At 37.0% G+C, this 22780-nt stretch overlaps 1 protein-coding gene and 1 long non-coding RNA gene across 2 annotated transcripts; both read left to right on the top strand.

Annotated features, from left to right (window-relative positions):
- Positions 1-1317: 1317 nt before the first annotated feature.
- On the top strand, positions 1318-20614 carry LOC114391720 (kinesin-like protein KIN-12E). Its single transcript, XM_028352684.1, has 5 exons — positions 1318-1971; positions 4455-4567; positions 19911-19987; positions 20068-20172; positions 20447-20614. Exons 1-5 carry the CDS (start codon positions 1955-1957, stop codon positions 20612-20614), a joined length of 480 nt encoding a protein of 159 aa, XP_028208485.1. The 5' UTR covers positions 1318-1954.
- A 601-nt stretch (positions 20615-21215) lies between these two features.
- On the top strand, positions 21216-22223 carry LOC114392748. Its single transcript, XR_003662385.1, has 3 exons — positions 21216-21260; positions 21370-21432; positions 22165-22223. It is a non-coding gene; the product is annotated as an uncharacterized LOC114392748 (long non-coding RNA).
- The last annotated feature ends 557 nt before the right edge of the window (positions 22224-22780 follow it).

The raw sequence follows: 22780 nt of genomic DNA, 5'->3' as shown, positions 1-22780 counted from the left end.
AGAAAGAAAAAATATATAATGATCTATCATAATGTTGTAAAAACTAAAAATAGTAATGCAGAAGCCTGTTTGACATAAGGAAAATATTTTCTATTTCTATTTTCACTAATAACTACAAACACCATTCCTAAACAGAGAAATGGTAGCAACACTGTCTCTAACACATTCTCTTGAACACTCTTTTTTGTTGGCTCAAATTTCTTAAAAATCACAAATTTGACAGGTCCAACTACTCATATGATGAGTCATTATTCTGATTTTATAATTCTCAATAAATTGAGGACCAACAGTGGAGAGTGTGTTAAAAAGAGTGTGTTAAAACTCTAATAAGCTTTATATATAAAAGTCTATATATATAGTGCCTCTTCTTAATAATTATACCTAACACGCAGGAAATCTTATTAGTTTATAACATGTACCTCTACCAGGCAACCATCCAATGACTGTGGACACTTCATTTGTTCAGTTAACTGCTGCAGTGCCAAGCTTGGTGGTACTATCGCTGCACTTAATTGTTGTTGTGGTAATCAAATGCAGATGCAATGCAGTAGAAGGGGGTAAAGACAATATATTACTACAATTATATGAACAGAAAACCATTGCACGCAATCACCATTATAGGATTTGTGATTCATTATGAATCACAGTAGCATGACCGAAAATAAAATAGCCGCTGTGTAAAATAACATAACAATTGTCTCAAATACAGGAAAAAAGAAATACTCCTACGCCATCATTAGCCGTTTTTACTTATTGCCATCTTTAAAAAAAATGTTGCCCATTTTTTTCGAATTGTGGTGATCATGTCGATGTCCAACGGTGTGTCATTAGCAAACCACTGCAAGTATTCATAATTGTAAGTTAGTACTGCAAATATAAAAATTCAGTTCCAATTGCACTGAAGTTTATGCATACCATGGACCAGTCACTCTTTATGTCGCTGGCTATGATGTTCCAGATCCAATGCATTACATAATATCCACATTCATAACAGCCGGTTTGAACGTGACTCTACATATGGAAAACATTTGAACATCGTATACATTACATAATTTCATGACTTACCTAGACAACAATAACGCATGGTACATAGCTGACTAACCTTTACTTCAATCCACTTAGGTGCAACTGCCTTAGTTTCAGGAGACAAGGTCGTCTTCAATTTCGTCATTACACTGCTTTTAAAAAACCACATCAACACATATACAACATGTCAATCAATAATGCCCATTAAAGAAGGCTTGTAAAAATTTATATGGTATGAGATAACCTATTAATTGTAGCTTTGATATGCATATCAGGTTTCCTACACAAGGAACAGAACCAAACAACAACATGTTGCCTAGGACACAAAACTACGAGTTGCCAATGTGCCCTGCATGTGATGCACATTAGATACGTATACACCCAAACATCATTTGAAGTATGTTTGTTAAATAACACTTACTGATGGAAGTAAGGTCCAATGTACACCTCTCGGTCAGATTCCTTAAGCCATCTTAGAAGATATTGTTCGCATTCGCTGCGTCTTTCCTTTGAACAAACCAACGACTGTGGCTCAAGGAATGCATACATGAAACCTTGACTGAATATCTGACTCCACTCATGAATATACCTATTCACATGATTTGAAAGTATTGTAGTGGATCATGATATAGAATGAATGACGAATAAATAAATGAAGGATTTGACTTACATTAACCATAATTGTATGACAGATATGTTCAGACTTTTGTCTCCTGCTATTATTTCACTAACATCTGAATATGTAATGAATATCGATGCAGATGCATCTACAATTCCAAGAAAGCTCCCATCAAAGTTGATTTCAAGTGGGTTGTCGTAAATATCGAAACTATACTTTATCAATCCACGCAACGGATCATCTGCGTCCACATTAGTCGGCTTCGGCACATGTGCATCCTCGTTGTGTGGAATACTTTGTGGAACCTACATGGTTAATGAAAGTGGGTGAGTATTTGTACTGTAATGTCTCAATGTTTTACTTTATGTATGTCAAATCAAACATGTTACCTCATCTAATACAGCTTTCACAAGGTGTGTGGGCCAAGCTACAAATGTATCGACGACCTGCTTCACATATTGTATTTCTGACGTGGCATAGGGGACCTCAGCCTCAGGATCAATAACTGTTTCTACACTTACCCTGACAACATCATCTGCATATGCCACTGTGTGTATGACTGAATCCCCCTCCATTATTTTCCCCATGGCCACCAACCTTAAATGAACCATAAACAAAGCAAAAATTAATGCATATAAAACACAAACTAAACGATGAACAAAACACAAACCAAACCCAACAATTACAGCTGCAAGAAAAAACAAAAGTCCGATTAAATTGTAAGTAAGGTAATATTTCTACAAACCTTGTTGTACCATCCTTAAGCTGCACATACAGTCCCATCAATGGTATGGCATCAGCATGATGTTCTTGTGAAGCCTGGACATTGGTAACAACATTACTTCCCTGTGTGCTGACACGCGCAGCTACTTGTTGTATGTCCGGCTGAATTTGGAGTAGCTCTGGGGATCCTTTATTTGACAACTCTTTTTTAATAGCCTCTTTCAATGCATTGGTCATTATTTCCAAGCTCCTCTTATTTTCCTCTTCTAGCTGAGTCCTCAATTCTTCCTTAATTTGAGTCCTCAATTCTTCCCTAATCTGCCCAGTCATGTCTTCCCTAAGCCTTGCAACAACTTCATCTAGTTGTTGTTGGCTGATGGATGTGGATGAGCTGCTGCATGTCCTTGATGCCCTTCCGTAGTACTGAGTAATAGTGACACCTGAGCCTGCTGCCCGAACGCGACCCCCATGCTCAGGTCGGCCAATCGCAGTGTTCAGAATGTCTTGCCGACCATGGGGTACAAACGAGCCCTGCGTTACCTGCTCTTCTAAGGAGTCCTACACAAAAAAAGTGACACAAAAATACACCACGTGCAGTCATTGTTCTACTCAAAATACTTAAACATATGAACATTGCAACATATTGGTGAACATACTATTTTATCTGCAATTTCCTGTGCGGACTCAGATGTCATATTGCCAACAGCCCTGGTCCGAGCAACCTTCCACTTAACATGTCTTTTTATTGGAGATGGGGGTTCATCAAGGCTTGCTGCATTTTCACTCAACAATGCTTCCTCTTGTATCCTTTTTCGTTTCTGGTCTAACAATTTCTTCTCAAGCAAATCATATCCCCCACGTGAAAGTACGTGGGGGCAGTCATTGTGTTTTTGAATTGATTGTGCTCGTTTCCTTATACCCTGTAATGTGACATACATAATTGCGGAGATTTTTTCCAAATTTAAATAATCAAATTGGTAAACAAATATTCATTTTAAGTTACCATAAACAGATTCAACTAACCTCCTAGTTAGGTGTGAGCCGGGTTTCTTCAAATTGTTTCCATGCTTCAGGATCTAGTCCATATTTTGTCACAACATCCTGTGTTTGTTGACCTTCACTCTTAGCAAACACAAATTTGCTAGTCAATGTGGACTTAAATTGCCGCCATCTCGTCGCTACTGTTGACATAACCTTCGTCTTCACCTTCGTAGCTTCTCCGATATCAAACTTTGCCTACATAAATACATTACTCAAAATAAAGGGTTAAAGGCAGCCAGATGTATATCATTATACAATACTAGCAATTAACAAGTAGTCAATGATAATGTTCTGCCACAATACACCCAGTAAAGCAAAAGCATGCAATCAGCATATAATGTAAGTTTAGCATGCAATGACAGCCTTCAAATTTAACATCCAAATTGAAGAAATAATAAATGTAATAAAAAATTTTGTTAAACTGATAACAGTTATTGCCTTAAAGTATGAATTCCTATCAAAACTTGTTTTCATGGTTTGTTAAGAACATGGTTCAGCCTTCGCAGAAACTGTCAAAACTTTAGCCAATATGATATATGACAAATGACTAGGAAGAAAATTTATCTTTTTTAATGTCTGATTTACAAGCGATTAGTACGGCAAGACCGACGAACATCAAGGGATTTTATACCTACATTCATATCTAACTTTCCCATTTGAAGATCGTGCTTTTTAAAACAAGTCCGCTTATTAGGCAGCGAAACAAAAATATCATTCAAGTCATACACCATATACTCAAATAGCAAGTAAATAGATGATTCAACAACATATTGTCCAACACTTTAACTCTATATGATATAAATCTATGAAGCTGTAATAAATGAAAATATCATTTGCAAGGGATGAAAGAATGTTGACAAGAGTGAGAGCCAAAAGAAATAACAAAATTTTTCAAAGCTTAATCGTAAAAGTCAAAGCTAAACAAGATTCAACCAATTTAGACTCCAATTAACTCTTATTTCTATTAATTTGAACATAAATTGAACAAGTAATGGTATATGTAAACTGAAATTCTCATAACAGAATTTGTCTTTTGTCATTTCAGACTATCAGCAACTCGTTATTGTTGTTCCCTAATTACTAGCACCAAATCCTTGCAGCATTTCCATTTCATTGACACGAGTGCAGGGCTTCAGACCTTCAAACCAAGTCTTTTAGGTACGTGGGACTGACAATCCTCTTTTTAGTTTTACTCACTAATTGCACCTCTTTGTTTGGTTGGTGTACCCCTGTTGTTGATACTGTAGCATCTTCTTGTTGACTTGCTATGTTATCCCCTGTATTTCATGAGCAGTCACTTGCCATATTCTATAGTTAGTTTTAATGATTGACTGCATTATAAAAAACTAGAAAGCAACTGTGTGTCTTTGAAAAGGAGATGAATTAATGAATACATTGTGATCTTGTTTCAATTCTTTTGTGGACATATTGCAGTAGAGGTGTTCAATAGTCTACTAATATTGCACAAACTGGTTTAAGTCAGCATGCTTAAATTTGCCCTGGGGTTTGTATGTGGTGTGGTGGATCGGCTGGTTTTATGTATTCAATTGGTGGGTCCTAGGCTTTTTTGCTTACTCTGAGTTTCATTTACCAAATTAGTGCATTGCATATAGTTTGATCCATATGTAGCTTTTCTAAAGTGGCTAAATAAATCTAATTTTATCTTTGATTCTGTTGTAATGTGTGTTAATTTGGTATTTCCAGCTGATGGTGGCATAATATTGTTTCAGCATATTAAATAATTGTAGAGAGAAATTATTGAAAGATATGAATGAATTGGGATATGTTGCCCTTGGGGCAAATGATTTGAAAAGGAAACTTTACAAACTACTATACTAATGGAAAATCAAAAAATTTGAACCATAACAGGGCATAACAGGGTATCTAACAATACACCCAAGCACATCGGGGCTGTACTTAAATTTGCTTCAAACCCACCCAACTTCAGAATTATTAAAATCCATACAATATAAAGAGCTTTACAGTTATTCCTATTTATATGCAGTTGCTGGTCTACAATTCATAACCAAAACCCATCCTTAATGGGCTTAATTAGTTGCAGGTGCAGTCTCCTTCTTTTCTTACATGACGAACTAATGCCACTAAGTAACTAACTATTCCACTATGGGTTATCTAACAGAATATCACTATGGTCTGTATCTAAACAAATCTCTACTAATGTGTGCACTGCCAAACTAATTGCATTACATTTCTGTCTATCTAGAATAGCATCCTAGATATGAAAATAGATAATACTAGACATAGCACTGGCAGAACATAAAAAAAAACAGATATATTGAATAATATCACAATAAAGCACCCATATATATGTTGATATCCTCTACAATAATATCACTGCAGCCCAGGTCTAATTCTTAATTATGCATTAATGATTGTATGTTCATACACATAAATACATATCACGGTATTATATAACTGCAGGCACATGTTAAAAAATTGTCTTATTATAAATTTATTAATATTTATAAAAGTAAGTTTTATTTTTTTTTTGAAATGCAAAGATAATTTATATTACTAAAAAAGTACCAGAGGTACTACAACATAAAAAGTAAGGGATCCTGTACAAGCAGGAACAAAAACAAACAAAAAACAACAAGCCCCCACCCTGCCCTACAATGAAAACATTAATTAAATACTAGACGCATTGCTGAAGACCACCACTGGAAAGGAACCTTGAAGTCCCTTTCCCAACCCCACAGCCAAGTCCACATGAGAAAAAGAGTTGAATCAGCCAGCTTAGAGATATCGAAGGGTTGATTATCAAAAATCAACTCATTTCTGAACTTCCAGATTGTATTTGTAACTGCTATCCACCACATCTTCCATCTTCTATTAGACCCCTTTGATCCTGCTAAAGGATGATGTTGGAGGAAGTTATCGATGGGCCTACAATGGATGACCCTATCTTCCTTCACCCAAGAAAAGAAATCCCACCAGAGAGGCAGAACCTTAGCACATGAGAAGAACAAATGAGAAGCGGATTCAGGTTGGCTATGCCAGAAGGGACAAAGGCCATTGTCAATGAGGATTTGTCTCTTAATTAAATTGTCCTTAGTAGGGAGTCTATCCCATAACAATCTCCAAGCAAAAGTTAAGGCTTTAGGAGGAATTTTAATCTCCCAAAGTTGCTGAAAACCCAGGTGCTGGCCTTCATAAAATTGCTCAGATTTGATAACTTGATATGCAGTTTTAGTAGATAAATTCCCATTAGGTTCAGCTCTCCATGTCCATGTGTCCTGCAGATTGATGTTAAGCTTAATTGCTGATATTTGATCAATAAATTTTGAAGCTGTCTCCATCTCATTATGAAATAGATGTCTTCTCCAAGAAAGGTTCCAGACCCACTCATTTTCAGAGCAAAACCCCACGTCTCCCAGCCTACAAAGTCTTTGGGAAGAAATTCTGAAAAGTTCAGGGAATTGGTCTTTTAAGGGAGTCCCCTCATCAGCCCAAGGATCTTCCCAAAAGAGGAACTGATCTCCCCTACCCACCTTCCAGCAAATTTGGTTAAGAGCAGGATTCATACTCTGGTGTTGGATGATGGCTCTTAGGTCATCCCACCAAGTAGAAAAATAATGCTTTTTAGGCCCTTGATCTAATCCCCTCCAACCATGGTATTTGGAGACCAAAATCCTGTTCCAAAGCTGATGATGCTGGTGGAACAACATCCATTTCCATTTGAATAAGAGAGACTTGTTTAGTTGTTATTCGTTATGGTTCGAGTAATAATAACGATAACAATTCAGCCTGAATTGTTTGATATTGATTTTCTTTCTTGCAGAAAACAAAGAGGGGAACGAGCAACAATTTGAAGGTTGTACATTCAGGAACTAAAGAATTCAAAATAGCTAGTAATAAGAGGGATTTGTTTTTGGGATTTTCTGAGCACCAAGAGGGGCTACGCAAGAAGCTTGCACTTGAGGAGGGAAGCATATTTGCAGCTAATGAACAACTTTCTTAACTATTTGTCGTGCAGATTTGACTGTTTATTTTGCTAATATGTAAATATAAATAGTATAAGGCTATGGCTTATGGACATGGTTTTTTTTACCCCTAACAATCTTAGAAGTAAATATAGACCATGTTTTACGCCATAGCCTTATACTATTGTGATTTACATATTAACAAAAAGAAACAGCAAAAGTCTGAAAGGACAAATAGTTAACAAAGTTGTTCATTAGCTGCAAATTTCCTTCCCTCCTCAAGTGCAAGCTTCTTGCGTAGCCCCTCTTAATGCTCAGAAAATCCCAAAAACAAATCCCTCTTATTACTAGCTATTTTGAATTCTTTAGTTCCTGAATGTACAACCTTCAAATTGTTGCTCGTTCCCCTCTTTGTTTTCTGCAAAAAATCAAATCAAAATCAAACAGGTTTTTCCAGCAGAGATTTCCAGAACCTATGCAGTGCAGGCCACAGCTGAATGGGATATCCTTCAGTAACATTGGCCAGCAGCAAAATTAGATGTTGGTGTGTAATTTTTATGAGCAGGAAATAAGGGCTTTCAACAAGGAACTACTTGGAAAATGGAGGTGGGATATGCTTCAGCAAAGTAACAAGTTATGGTCCAAGATACTGCATTCCAAGTATGGTGGATGGAGATCATTGGTGGAAGGCAGTAGAAGGAATAATGAGTCAGGTTGGTGGAAAGACTTAATGGAGGTTACACATGACCAACAGATGAATTCTATCCTCCAAGATGGCACTACTTGGAGGGTGGGATGCGGGGATAAAATAAAATTCTGGGAGGACTCATGGGCTGGACACGGAAAGGCTCAAAAGATAAAATAAAATTCTGGGAGATCAAAAAATTTTGGGATATCATGAGCCCAGAGTTTAGAAGATTTGTAGATGAGTTCTATGTCAATGGCAGCTTTCCTAATGGATGTAATGCTTCCTTTGTGGCATTGATTCCTAAAATGAATCATCCTCAGTCCTTCAATGATTATAGGCCTATATCCTTGATAGGTTGTATGTATAAAATTATAGCCAAGTTGTTGTCTAATAGATTGAGGTCTGTTATGGATGGGTTAATTGATGAAAGGCAGTCTGCCTTCATTAAAGGAAGACATATCCTCCATGGTATCTTGATACTCAATGAGGTGGTTGAGGAGGCAAGGAGAAACAAGAAACCAGTGATGATATTTAAGGTGGATTTTGAAAAGGCCTATGATTCAATGTCTTGGTCTTTTTTGGACTACATGCTGTTTAGATTGGGGTTCTGCCCAAAATGGAGATCATGGATATCAGCTTGCCTCCACTCAGCTTCTATATTAGTTTTGATTAATGGTAGCCCCTCTAAGGAATTTACACCTACAAGGGGTTTGAGACAAGGGGACCCTCTAGCTCCCTTGCTCTTTAATATTGTAGGAGAAGGCATTACCGGTATGATGAGACAAGCAGTCCACAAAAATTTCTATAGAAGCTTCTTGGTTGGAAAGACGAAGGAACCTATCAACATTTTACAGTATGCTGATGATACTGTTTTTGTTGGAGAGGCTGTGTGGGACAACATTCTTGTTATTAAGGCCTTATTAAGAGGATATGAACTAGTTTCTGGTTTAAAGATTAATTTTGCTAAAAGTCAATTTGGGATTATTGGTGGTGGTGTCAATTGGGCTTTGGAAGCAGCTAACACCCTGCACTGCCGGCAGCTGGAGTATCCTTTCCTCTATCTTGGCATACCCATTGGGGCTAATCCCTCAAGTCAGCTGGTGTGGGATCCTATTGTCACTAAATTCAAATCAAGATTAGCCAAATGGGCTCAGAAAAATATATCCATGGCGGGGAAGATTACTCTGATAAATTCTGTCCTCAATGCCCTCCCAATTTATCTCCTTTCTTTCTTTAAAATACCTCAAAAGGTTGTCAATAAGCTGATATCCCTTCAAAGGAATTTTCTGTGGGGTGGAGACATTGATCATAAAAAAATCCCTTGGGTGAAATGGGATGATATTTGTTTGCCTAAGTCTGATGGGGGACTGGGGATAAAGGATATCTCCAAATTCAACTTAGCTTTGTTGGGTAGATGGTTATGGGCTTTTGCATCTGATCAGCATCAGCTATAGGTTAGAGTTTTAACCTCTAAATATGGTGGCTGGTCAGAATTTCAATATAATAGAGACAGAAGGGCCTATTCTCATTGGTGGAGAGACATTAGAAGCTTGTATCATCAGTTGGACTGCAGTATTTTTAAAGAGAACTTGTCTTGGAAGGTTGGGTGTGGGGAAAATATCAAATTCTGGTCTGACAATTGGCTAGGGAAACAATACACCCTACAGCAGAAGTACAACCAGCTTTTCCTCATAAGTAGACAACAAAAGGCTCTCATGTCACAAATGGGCCATTTTAACAATAATAGTTGGTGCTGGGACTTGAGGTGGAGGAGAAACCTATTTGATCATGAAAGTCAGATGGCTGTTCAGTTTTTGGAGGAGATCAGCAATGTGCCTATTCAAAGCCAGGTCAAGGATAATATGATATGGTTGCCTGAACCTAATGGACAGTACACCACCAGGTCAGCTTATAGTTTATGTATGAATACCAGCTCAGTAAATTCTGAAGACAAGATCTTTAAGGCAATTTGGCAGCTGCATATTCCCCCTCGGGCAGTCATTTTCTGTTGGAGACTTCTGAAGAATAGACTCCCTACGAAGGTCAACCTCTTAAGAAGAAATGTTTTTACTCAGGCAACCACGTGCTCCTTATGTGATTGTGTGCAAGAAGATGCAGCTCATTTGTTCTTTAACTGTAAAAAGACAATTGGACTGTGGTGGGAATCTCTGAGCTGGGTTCGGGGAGCAGGTCCACTTTCCATTAATCCTGTTCACCACTTCTATCAATTCTGTGATGGGTTTGGGACAAATGTGAATTATACTACAAGGTGTGGGTGGTGGATTGCCTTAACGTGCTCTATATGGTAGCATAGGAATCAACTGATTTTCCAAGGAAAACCTTTTGATCCTTGTAAAGTCATGGACTATGCTATTTATCTAGCTTGGTCTTGGATAAAGGCTAAGGATAAAGATTTTAGTACTAGTTTCAACCATTGGTCCTCTAATATATCCACTTTCGTTGCTTAGTGGGGGTGGATCTGGTTGCTGGTTGGCTGTTTGTTGTTGTTTTTTGGAGGGTAGCACCTTGGTGCTTTGTAATCTCTTTTTCTGGTACCACTGGTACTGGTCATCTTATTAATAATATATATATATATATTTTCAGCCTTCCAAAAAAAAAAAAAGAGTTAATTGACAAGCTTTGTTCTGTCCCTTCCCCTCACTTGCAACTGTAGCTTTTTTTTGGATGTTGCAGGTTTTGAACTAAAGACTTGAGGCTTGTGACATTTAATTAAACAACGAAATAACTAAAGACTTGCAAGTGTAATATAAATCTTCATCTATTTTATGTTAAAGTTGTTGACAATGTGCATGCCACAATAAACAAGGAAATAACTTCTGCCTGCTGGTACAAACCTTAACAATATTTTGGTTTTTTATTTCCTATTTTCCTAAATAATTATCATCTTCTGTACAGTTTATTTGTGACCTTCAAACATTTGTATAAAAAACCGTGAAAACAACCAAGTTCATGTCACATTTTAATATTTCTTTGCGAAAACACAGAGTGAAAGCAGGAAATCTGGTAGGAAATATTTAACGTTTAACGTTGCCTTGAAATTGAAATATGGCAAAAGAGTAAAAGGTAAGAAGTGATACCTTAAATTTGACACTATTGCATAATGTCAAGGATTGTACCAGTGATTGAGGATTGATGTGGGGCAAAAATGCCTTTAGAGATTAGCATTAGAAGGTGCTATTCTTCCTTCCCAGACTTATCTCAACATGTTCCACCGCTAGTAGTGGATGTTTGGACCACTATAAAACACACACAAGTACACCCTTTTTACTATCCACTTATTTCCCAATTCAACCATTTGTCACTCTTTATCTTTTTCATTTCATGAATCAATTCCTACATTACTCAATCAATACTGATCCATCTTCCACGTATAAAGAACACTTTACAGAAACATTTACCTTATTCAAATAAAATTACTTGCGTAAATTCTGCTTATATAAACAAAATTAGTTAATAATAGACTGTCTACTACTACTGTTCAAGAAAGCAAATCAAAGTTGCTGATATTTTAGCAAAACAGTGTCTACTACTACTGTTTTAGAATTTTTGACATTGTTCCTTATTTCATTGGTATTACATAATTAGCATATACATGTTTCATCCACGTGGTTTAGTTATCAATTTAAATTTGTGAAGTTATTATACACATGATTTGTTATGTTCTGTATCTTTGATCTGCCAATATTTGTTCTCTACCTCATCTAAGTAACTAATATTCATATTTAAAATAAAAACTGCCCTTGTGTCGTTCTTTACAAATATGGGAGTCTACGATATCAAATCAACTATTCAAATAAAGGACAAGTCATTTAAAATAAAGGGCAGCAAACACGTGTAGAGATTATAAAGGACAAATATTTGATATATGCACAAATATGTTTTTAACAGAAAAATTGATGGGGAATTCAAATATACTATTTGGTATGAAGGACTTACTAGAATGTCATTCCACACTATGTCTTTTAGCGTTTCAGGTACGTCTTTCCAATTATTGTGGATAATGGGAACCTTTTCTCGCGCCACTACGCCTAGGTAGCTGTGGAACTTTTCACGCATCGGTCCCGATGCTCTCCCGGTAGCGGGATCCACATAAACTGCCGGTCTGGGCTGATCCACGGTTCTTAATGTCAATGTTCTCAACCGTGTCGTTGTTCTACTCCTCTTGGAAGTCGCCTCTGATTGACCATCGGACTGCGGGGGAGACGTCGGATCTGTGGCCATGATCCTGTAAAAAAAATACACAATTAATATTAATCTTCAGATTTACAAATTAACCACAGCAAAGGCGTACTAGTAAAATAATCATTATATTTACACATTAAACAAAGCAAAGGCGTACTAGTAAAATAATCATTATATTTACACATTAAACAAAGCATTACTTTCGCACTCAGCCTGTAGGAATGTTTTCCCATAGACCTTCATCATGATCTACACGATTTGCATGTCCATCATCCACTTCATCAGCTTCATTCATTGAAGGCAATTGTTTCGAAAAACCAGACATTTGAGCAATGTCAAGGTTTGACTCATCGTTATGGTAATTCATTCCACTTGGTCTTCCTTGCAGAACCACACACAATCTTGAATTACATGGATCTTGTACATAGAAAACTTGTCTGGCTTGTGCTGCCATAATGAAAGGTTCCTCCATATATGCCACCTTACTAAGGTCTACCAAAGTAAATCCCAATGGATCTTGAAACACACCTGTTGTCCCGTTGACCCACTGACACTTAAAAACAGGCACTCTAAATGCTGTATAATCAACCTCCCAAATTTCTTGAATGACACCAAAGTAAGACATGGATGCTCGAATGGGGTTGTTGTCCGATGTACTGCAAAAGTGATCCGAATCAGCATCAACACAGACCCCGCTGTTTTGTACCGAACTTTTATCATCTTGGGACTTTGTGTAGAATGAATAATTGTTAATGTCATACCCCTTCCATGTAGGGACATTCAGATTTGGGCCAATGGCTAACAATGTCAGTCTTCTGGAAACAGTTTTATCAGCAACTATTGTTTGTCTAAACCAATTTATGAAAGTTTTGTTGTGCTCTTGCAATACCCTCATCATGTTCATTTTGGGGTGACTATCTCTAACATGTTTTTTGTGAGCCTCAATGTACGGAAACACCTCTGTTGTGTTGTTTAATATATACAAATGTGCTTGTGACACATCATGTCTAGTCATTGTCACAACATTGTATCCACGAGTACCCTTTCCGGCTTTTGGCTGCTCATGCCGGGATGCAGGAACACCAACAGGTTTCAATGAGTCAATGTACTGTGAGGCAAACTCAATGCATTCTTCAGCAACGTATCTTTCCACTATTGAGGCCTCTGGTCGATGTCGATTCTTCGTATAACCCTTTAAGACCTTCATGTACCGCTCAACTGGATACATCCATCTAAAATACACAGGACCACAAGACCTTATTTCCCTTACCAGATGAACAACTAAGTGTACCATAATGTCAAAAAATGAAGGAGGGAAAAACATCTCCATTTGACAAAGGACAATGGCAACCTCATCTTCCAAAGCATCCAACTGTTTAGGGTCAATGACCTTCGCACATATAGCATTAAAAATGAAACACAAGCGACTGATTGCAACACGGACCTTCTCAGGCAATGTTCCGCGGATTGCAACAGGCAAAAGTTGTTGCATTAACACATGACAATCATGCGATTTCAAGCCAACCAACTTAAGCTCATTCACAGACACAAGACTCTTGATGTTTGAAGAGTAGCCTTGTGGGACTTTCATATTACGCAAGCATTCACAAAAACTTCTCTTTTCAGCTGTTGACATTGTATAACAGGCTGGGGGCAGATATGTCCTGGTACCTTTTGAGATAGGATGCAAAACCTGACGTATACCCATGTCAACCAAGTCTTGACGACACTTGAAACCATCCTTTGTCTTGCCTTTCATGTTTAGGAGGGTCCCAATTAAAGAATCACAAACATTTTTCTCGACATGCATCACGTCTATACAATGCCTAACATGATGATCGGACCAGTACGGAAGATCAAAGAAAATAGACTTCTTTTTCCACATGTTTGAAGTGGATGATGGTTTTTTTGGGGACTTGCCGAACATATTTTCGACATCCTTGACCCGCTGATATACTTCATCACCAGTTAATGGAATTGGCGCGGTTTCATGTTCTTGAGTTCCATCGAATGCCTTCTTCAATCGTCGATACGGATGAAACTGTTTGAGAAATCTTCGGTGCCTAGTATAGACAGTCTTCTTTCCATGTTTAAGTTGGCGGAAACTTGTATTTTGCTCACATATAGGACATGCGTGATGTCCTTTGACACTATATCCACTTAAATTTCCGTAGGCTGGAAAGTCATTTATGGTACAAAAAACCATTGCACGCAACTTGAAAGCATGCTGCAAATTTGCGTCCCATACATCAACCCCTTCATCCCACAATTTCCGCAAATCGTCAATTAAAGGTCTTAGATATACGTCGATATCATTACCTGGTTGTCTTGGACCAGCTATCATCATACTCAGCATAACATACTTTCGCTTCATGCACAACCACGGAGGGAGATTATAAATGAACAACAAAACGGGCCACGAGCTATGGTTAGTAGTTAATGTTCCAAATGGGTTCATTCCGTCTGTTGCAAGACCAAGCCTTAAATTTCTAGGCTCGGCCCCAAAGTCAGGATATAGACGATCAATTGCCTTCCATTGCGGGCTATCTGCAGGATGTCGCATCAATCCATCTGATTTTCTGGTATTTGCATGCCACATAAGGTTTTTTGCATCTTCCCCATTAGCAAACAACCGCTTAAACCTTCGTATTATTGGGAGATACCAACACACCTTCGCTGGACGGCGGTTGGTGGCAGATACTAGTACAGTAGAATCTCCGTTGCTCGTTTTGTACCTTGAAACCCCACACACAGGGCAGTCATGTAGTTCAGCAAATTCACCTCTGTACAAAATGCAGTCATTACAACATGCATGAATTTTTTCGTACTGCATCCCAACTGGACATAAAATCTTCTTTGCTTCGTAGTGATTCTTTGGCAACACGTTATCAGCAGGAAGAATTGTTTTCAACAACATCAGCAACTCACTAAAACTCTTGTCACTCCACCCAAATTGGGCCTTCAAGTTAACTAGAGCTAACACAGCAGACAACTTTGTGAAAGATGTGCAGCCGGAATACAAAGGCATTTTTGAATCAACTTCTATGTTGTCATACAACGCTGCATGTGCCTCTTCAAACCCCTCTTGCCCAAGATCGCGAATCATTTCTTCTATAGGATTTCCACTGGCTGCAGTAACATCGTCAGGCTGTGACATGTCAGCTGTATCGAGGGATTCCCCATGCCATATCCACTTTGTGTAGCTACGAATTATTCCCTCACAAATAAGATGAGTTCTTATGTCATCAATTGTTTGGCGCCTCCCATTTGCACACTTCACACATGGACAAAAAAATTTCCCCCACATAGGTTCCGCTTTACTTTGAGCAAACTGCAAAAACTCTTCAACACCATTCTCGTACTCTTCAGTGATACGTGATGCGTTCATCCAACTTCGATCCATGTTACGCCTTCTATGTAAAACGTTAGTGGCTTAGGGATTACTTGACATGCATCACAAGCATAGAGCACCAATTGCAGTAGAAAACACAGCAGCACTGCACCGTTTGTACAAAACGCTGCATTACAAAACACAATAGCAAGTGCAGTTAGTTGGACCAACAATGCTAACAAGTCAAATGGTGCATGGCTGTTTCAAGGGATTTGGCATTTTTCAACAAAAACTGCAGAAACGACAGCATCGAAATTGAATGACGAAAGTGGTGCAATTCAAATTCAGCTTCATTTTTCAAACATTTATAAAATATCAAATCAGCTGAGTACATAACGTAAGATGTATCAAACTCACCCGACCGTAGCTATTTCCCTATGGATATTGAATTTTTCTATTAATTAATTTATGCTGTATAGTATGGGATGAGTTACTAATCAGATAGAAAATTATGGAGGCAATTGTTGTATTTACAAGTGAGATACCACTTCGTAGGATGAGGGACTGCTAGCTTAGCTCCAATTAGCTGGATTTCCAGGATGTGGAAAGCTCTGTTTGTTTAACCGAGTCCTGTTTAGAAGATCGTGCTTACAGTTTTCCTTGTCCAACAGAGCTGCAATTGGAGTAATTAAACTTGAGACATACCACTTCTTCAATAGTTATTCAACTTGAATGCTCTTCTCCCCCATTAAGTTTGTGCAGATTTCTGTCCATTAAAAGCAGCCTCCTTTAAGGAGAATTTTCATCTTAGTAACAGGAAATGAAAAGTCCCATTCGTAATGACATTTGGAAACTATTACTTTTGTATTTGGAGATTAAGATTATATTTTTCATGTTATCTTCTTCAAACATTTCTAATAGAATGCAATTCCCATACAATTTTCGTAGTCTATAATTGCCTCTAGGTTTCTAATTGGGTTAGGTAGAAGTTTTTATAAAGTCTTACATGCAGCCTTAGGGTGTTGAGGAAGGGGCTGCTCATACTGGTGGAGGGACTTGAGGAAGATTTATCATAATGCTGGTCAGAGCATCTTTCAACAAAACTTGGCTTGGAAGATTGGTGGGGGGGATAGAATCCATTTCTGGACAGATAGATGGTTAGGGGAAGACTGCACCCTAAAGCAGAAATATAATTCCTTGTTTTTGATCAACAGGCAACAGCACAGCACCATCTCACAGATGGGGAATTTTTCTGAAGATGGTTGGAGTTGGGATCTCAATTGGAGGAGGAATTTATTTGACCACGAAAGCGTATTGGCAGTGAACTTTATGGAAGATATTTCCTCTAATTCTATTCAGAAAAATGTGAAGGATACTATGGTGTGGAAAGTTGAATCTACAGGAGTGTATTCCACTAGTTCAGCTTATAGACTGATGTTGAATATCAATGCATCAGCCTCAACTGTTAGAATTTTCAAATTAATATGGAACATGAACATCCCCCCAAGGGCAGCAATTTTCACCTGGAGGCTCCTCAAGGACAGATTACCTACTAAGGGTAACCTCCTAAGAAGAAATGTCATTACCCAAGATGCTGATTGCCCGTTATGTGGTCAAGTACAGGAGGAAGCGGGTCACCTATTCTTTAATTGCCAAAGGACACTGCCCCTATGGTGGGAATCCATGTCATGGCTACAGGTTCTAGGACCACTCCCCCTTGCCCCAGCAAGTCATATAACACAGTTTTGTGAAGGATTCAGAGCTAATGTAAACCATAGCAGATGGTATGGGTGGTGGGTGGCTCTAACTAATACCATTTGGCAACACAGGAATAACCTCATCTTTCAAGGGAACCAATTCGACTCTTCGAAAGTCATGGAAGAGGCCATGTTTTCAGCTTGGTCTTGGCTAAAAGCTAGGGAGAAAGGATTCAACACTAGCTTTAATCACTAGTCCTCTAATATAAAGGATCACTTTGGTTAATCTATGTGGTTTTGAACTTTTTGGTGGGTTCTTTTGGTTTTATATTTGGGAGGCAGCACCAGAGGTGCTTTGTATTATCTCTTTCAGTACCTCTTGTACTGTTTGTGCTTATCTTATTAATATATTATACAATTTGCCTTCCCAAAAAAAAAAGCCTTAGGGTGTTTTTTCCCCTTAAGTCTTACATGTAGGGTTTGTTAGCGCTCTTGACACTATTATTGAAAATTTTTGTTGGGTGTTGGGGCAATCCATTACATCTGTTCGAATCATTGTTTGAGGGCAATTATCGTGGCAGAGGTTCCAGAGGTTCTTGGAATGGAGCAAATGATTCTAAACATGAGTATTACAGTCTTGTTTTCAACTTTAAAGAAGCAGTTTTTCGCATAGAAAAATAGATAGAGATACGCCGATTAGATAGCTGTCGAACTTGCAATGGTTCAGGGGCTAAACCAGGGACTACACCATCCGTATGTAGCAGTTGTGGAGGTCAAGACCGGGTTGTCTCATCAACGAGAACTCCATTAGCCATCTTCCAGCGGTCAATGACATGTTCTGCATGCAAGGGGACTGGAGAAATTTGAACAGCTTGCAATACATGTTATGGGGATGGTCGGGTAAGGAAATAAAAAGGCGGAGATGAAGAGATTTATTGTAGCCTACTTCAGTACACCTAGTACTGAATTTTATACATAATATATTTGATTTTTCCCGGGAAAAAAAAACAACAAAGGAAGGGTAAATGTTGAGACCTCTTCCAAGAGGTGCAGCATACATGTACTTAAGTTATGGGCTGTAGCTGGTCCACAATACCATCCTCTAATTTCATCTTTTGAACCACAATTGTGTTTAAACTATACTTGTACCTATAGTACCTATGGTACTCTGGTAATTGTATGACATAATAAACATCATACTAGACAGCTCAAAAGAACAATTACACCGCATGAATATCAAGGCATTAAACGCATACATGTTTTCAGGCATCATACATGTTTCTCATTTGTGAAATTTAAAAAACATATTTTAAACTATTACTACAAACAATAAACACACCTGCAAATAATTAAAAGAGTTTTTTGGTGATTCTTTGGTGCCTGATTCAGCCTGAAAAATAATAAGACTTTCGTCAATCAACCGCATATATGACAAACATTTGTGTAATATGTAGAAAATAATTTGCGGCAATCAACTTCATATTATAAAGAATTAAATTGCAAGTGGCTCACTAATGTTGGCTTCTATAATTTCTTCTCAATTGTAAGGTTCTTCCCCAGTTTTAATAACCTTGAATTCAGCACATGGTTGACTTCAAATTTTAGAGGTCTATTTTTGCATGTTTCATATCAGGCCTTGCTGTATATGTATAATTTTTTTTAACAATAAACCTATCCACCACATTTAATGATATGATAAATTGGGAAATACGTAGGGGCACACATGGTTTTCGTAAAATGAAGGACCCCATGATGGCATACTTACTTGAAAAGGAATATGTGTTTGTCTACTTGACAAATATAGATACACTGATAGACCCGCTGAGATATGTTCTAAAGTTAGACTAATGACTTGAATATATGAAAGGACTAATAAAGAATAAACTGAACCAATACCAAAAAAACTGCAAATATAAACTGTAACTACTAAAAACTAGTCAGACAGGTTTTGATTTTTGTAAATAAAAAGAATTTACTCAGACAACGCCATTTTACAATACTATTTCAAGCGGCTAAATAACACTGTTGTAAATAATGCCATGTGTGAACTTAATTTTGAACGTAATAATAATGGTACAAACTTGTGAATGGAATGTCTATTACTGATAGTGTGTAATGTTATTATATAATTTGAGTATAAGTGAATATCACTTTACTAGTTCAACTACTAATTGTGTAACTTTTATAATTTTTTAGCATATAATGTAATATAAATTACTTAATTTATATCTATAAATTTCATAATAGTGGTTATTCCACTATCTACTATCCTACTATACCAGTTATGGGGTCAAATGCTCTGCATCAGTATTGAGGGTGGTTTTTCATGCCATCATCAATTTACAAGAATATTAATTGATTTAATTGGAGTCTTTGTACATAATTACCTAATACTTAATTTCTTGTTAGAAAAGTACATTGGCCAAGAGTTTACTTTTACTTTTCACCTACTGTTTATAGGGAAGTGGAAAAGCTTCCTACAACTTGTATTTCTGCCTTGATATCTACTAAATTACTAAATTGCCTGGTTTGTACTGTAACTTTTTTTTGGGGTTTCAGAAAGAAGTATCCCGTTTGCGTGGTCTAGTTGGTGGAGGAGAAATTCAGGATAATGACATTTTAGTTGTCAGCTTCCCAGGTTCTCCTGGATCCTTCAAGTGGGAGGGTGTGCAAGGATCATTCACTCCATTAACCTCTGTTAAAAGGATATCTCAGGTTGATATTTATTTGTGTCCAAGAAATCATTCAGTCTCCCATAACCTTGTTTACTGATAAGCATCTTTCTCTTTTTGCAGAAAAAAGACTATGACATTGCCCTTGTTGGGGCCTTTAGAAGGGAAAAGGACAAAGAGATGGAATTACAGGCACTAAGAGATGAAATTCAAGCGTCCATGAAGCTGGTATCTTTGAAAAGCCATATATTTCTTATTGTTTTGTTATCAGTTTTGAATGATTGATTAATGAGGGAGAGAATAAACAAGTTTTGACCTATAAGTAGTTTTTTATAATTATATATGAGAAACACCTATCAATTTAGTTTGTTGTCATAGAGCTCCATTCTAGTATTTTCAATGTTTTAATTTATAATCACTGTTTTTTGTTGATTTATCAATAATGATAATTCTTGATGTTTTTGTGATGAATTAAATGATTGAAAATATGGGATGATTTTAGGTGAGACAAAGAGAAGATGACATACAAAGTTTGAAGATGAGACTACGTTTTCGAGAAGCTGGAATAAAAAGATTAGAAACAGTTGCTTCTGAGAAGATCTCAGCTGAGACACACTTGCTAAAAGAAAAAGAGGAGCACTTGAAGGAAATTGAGGTCTTGCGGGCCTAGGTGGATCGGAATAATGAAGCAACTACATTTGCTATGGAAAATTTGCAGCTAAAAGAAGAAATTAGAAGGCATGTTTTATTGATACAGCTAAAATACTTTTTTGTTGCTTTTTTTTTTATTCATGTGCATGCAAAAGTAACTCACTTTGATTTCATGATTAAAGTAAAGGTTGGGAAGTGGCATAGTTACTCTATGACCAAAAATCAATCTTCCAGTATGAACAATATATACATTGCCTATTATATCCACAAATATGAAAAAATGTAAATCAGTTGAGGCAAGAACACAGCCTTATGGTATTGTCAAACTCAAAAGAAACTAGTCAACCAACCAGTCCAAGTTCTCCAACAAATTAGTGCTAGCTAGATTACCAGTGACTTTTTTGTCATATACATGTTTTCCATAATGTCATGTTGCTAATGCTTATGTATCTTCAAAACAGGTTAAAGTCATTTTGTATGGAAGGTGAACGAGAACGGATGAGTGAACAAGTCATGGTATTAGAAAACAAGGTATGAATGGATGCTTTTGTACTTTGTAAAATTTTCAGTCAATCCCTCTCATGTTGATTTTTATTTTTTCCTTTCACTTGTATGTGTAGTTGTTGGAAGCACTAGATTGGAAATTTATGCATGAAACAGATCTGGTAAGGGTTCAGGTTTTCACTTTTTTTAGTGTAATAATTTTTTCTTGTGTCTAGAATAAAAGGCACTGCAAACTCCTATCTTGACCTCTTTGTCTTTTGCGAATGTTAGAAAAAAAATTCTGATTTGATGATCGAAGATGTACATAATGATGGTAATCTCATCTCCAAACAGGTAAGAATGATATAGTATTTCCTGCATCCATATTCATGTTTGAAGCAGTGAATGTCACAATAGCTTACTTCAACATAGATGTAAGCTAGAACCTAGAATCTGATTTTGATTGTGCCCATTTATCAGGTTTTCAGATTAGCAGTCACTTTTCAGTGACCCACTGTATAAATTTTATGAGTCTTTATCTAAGTTTCTGAAATCAACATAATTTACCAGTTTGGTGTTGTCATCAAATCTTGCTAAATTAAGCTTTCCAGTATAAATATTGGTGGACATATATTGAATCTCATGAAAATGGAAAAACAGGCCCATCTCAATTAGTGTGTTTTAAATCTAACATGAAAAATATTGGCGCTCAAGAAGTAGTAGGTAGTGGTAGACATGGAATGCAGTTTAGACTATACATTTTGTTTCTTCATGTTCTTCATTTACCACTTTTTAGAAATGGTCAGGGTGGAAACTCTAAATCATCTATTTTTCTTCATTTACCACTATTATCACATTGTGGATATTCTAGAAGCTCAGTCCATATGTCAATCATTGTCATATGGCCAGTCATTGAATAAGGAGCCCTAGTAATTATTTAGATATCCAATGTGTAAAAAGATAGAATGTCTTTCTGCTTAATTATCTTACATTTATAGTTGTTTGTAATTTTTTGTGCTTGCATTTTAAATTTTCTGTGAATATGACTTATTCAACTATTTAATTCTTATTAATATTTGTCTTTAGGAGTCAAGTTGAAAATCACGATGGCAGTCTTTGGTTAGGGAGGAAAATGAGTTTCTCAAGATTCAGGTCTAGATCACACTTGTTTGTACTCTTTTTTTTAAAAAAAAAAAAAAATTATTCAACTTACTAGTCCATTTGTCTGTCACATTCTCTCTGACTTGATATGTTTTATCTACGACAGGCTATACAAAACCAGCCTTTGGGTTGGGGAGGGTATGCTCTAAAATGCAAACTTCAGAACCTAAAACATAAACTAAAATCCTGGAGTAGAGATATCTGTGGAGATCTAGGCAGCAAGGTGAAGCAAACTCAGAATAGGTCACTGCAAGGAAGGCATAGTATTTTTTATATGTACCGAAGACTTAATGCCCCACGACACTTTGGGAATGATAATAGAAATTATTTGCCATCATCTGTGTTTATGGAACAAACACCTTATGAAATCAGTGCTCATGGCTCTTCAAGGTAAAGAAAAGAAAACTAGCCAGTGGGGAAATTAACTATAACGCATGTATTAAAACATGGATAAAATTTTGATATATCTTTAATGTTATTCTGTGTAGATTACACCCGACAGCACTCTTCAATAGTAAAATGATGATAAGATCAAGTTCAG

The sequence above is a fragment of the Glycine soja genome, chromosome 17, assembly GCF_004193775.1.
Source record: "Glycine soja cultivar W05 chromosome 17, ASM419377v2, whole genome shotgun sequence".
Classification (NCBI taxonomy): Eukaryota; Viridiplantae; Streptophyta; class Magnoliopsida; order Fabales; family Fabaceae; genus Glycine; species Glycine soja.
Note: the sequence above shows the minus strand (reverse complement) of the source record. Positions and strands in the feature narration are given on the sequence as shown.

Bases quoted from the DNA above. Each gene is read 5' to 3' on its own strand.
- LOC114391720 (XM_028352684.1), top strand. The intron at 19,988-20,067 runs GTTGATATTTAT...CTCTTTTTGCAG, and splicing joins CTGTTAAAAGGATATCTCAG to AAAAAAGACTATGACATTGC. The intron at 20,173-20,446 runs GTATCTTTGAAA...GGATGATTTTAG, and splicing joins TTCAAGCGTCCATGAAGCTG to GTGAGACAAAGAGAAGATGA.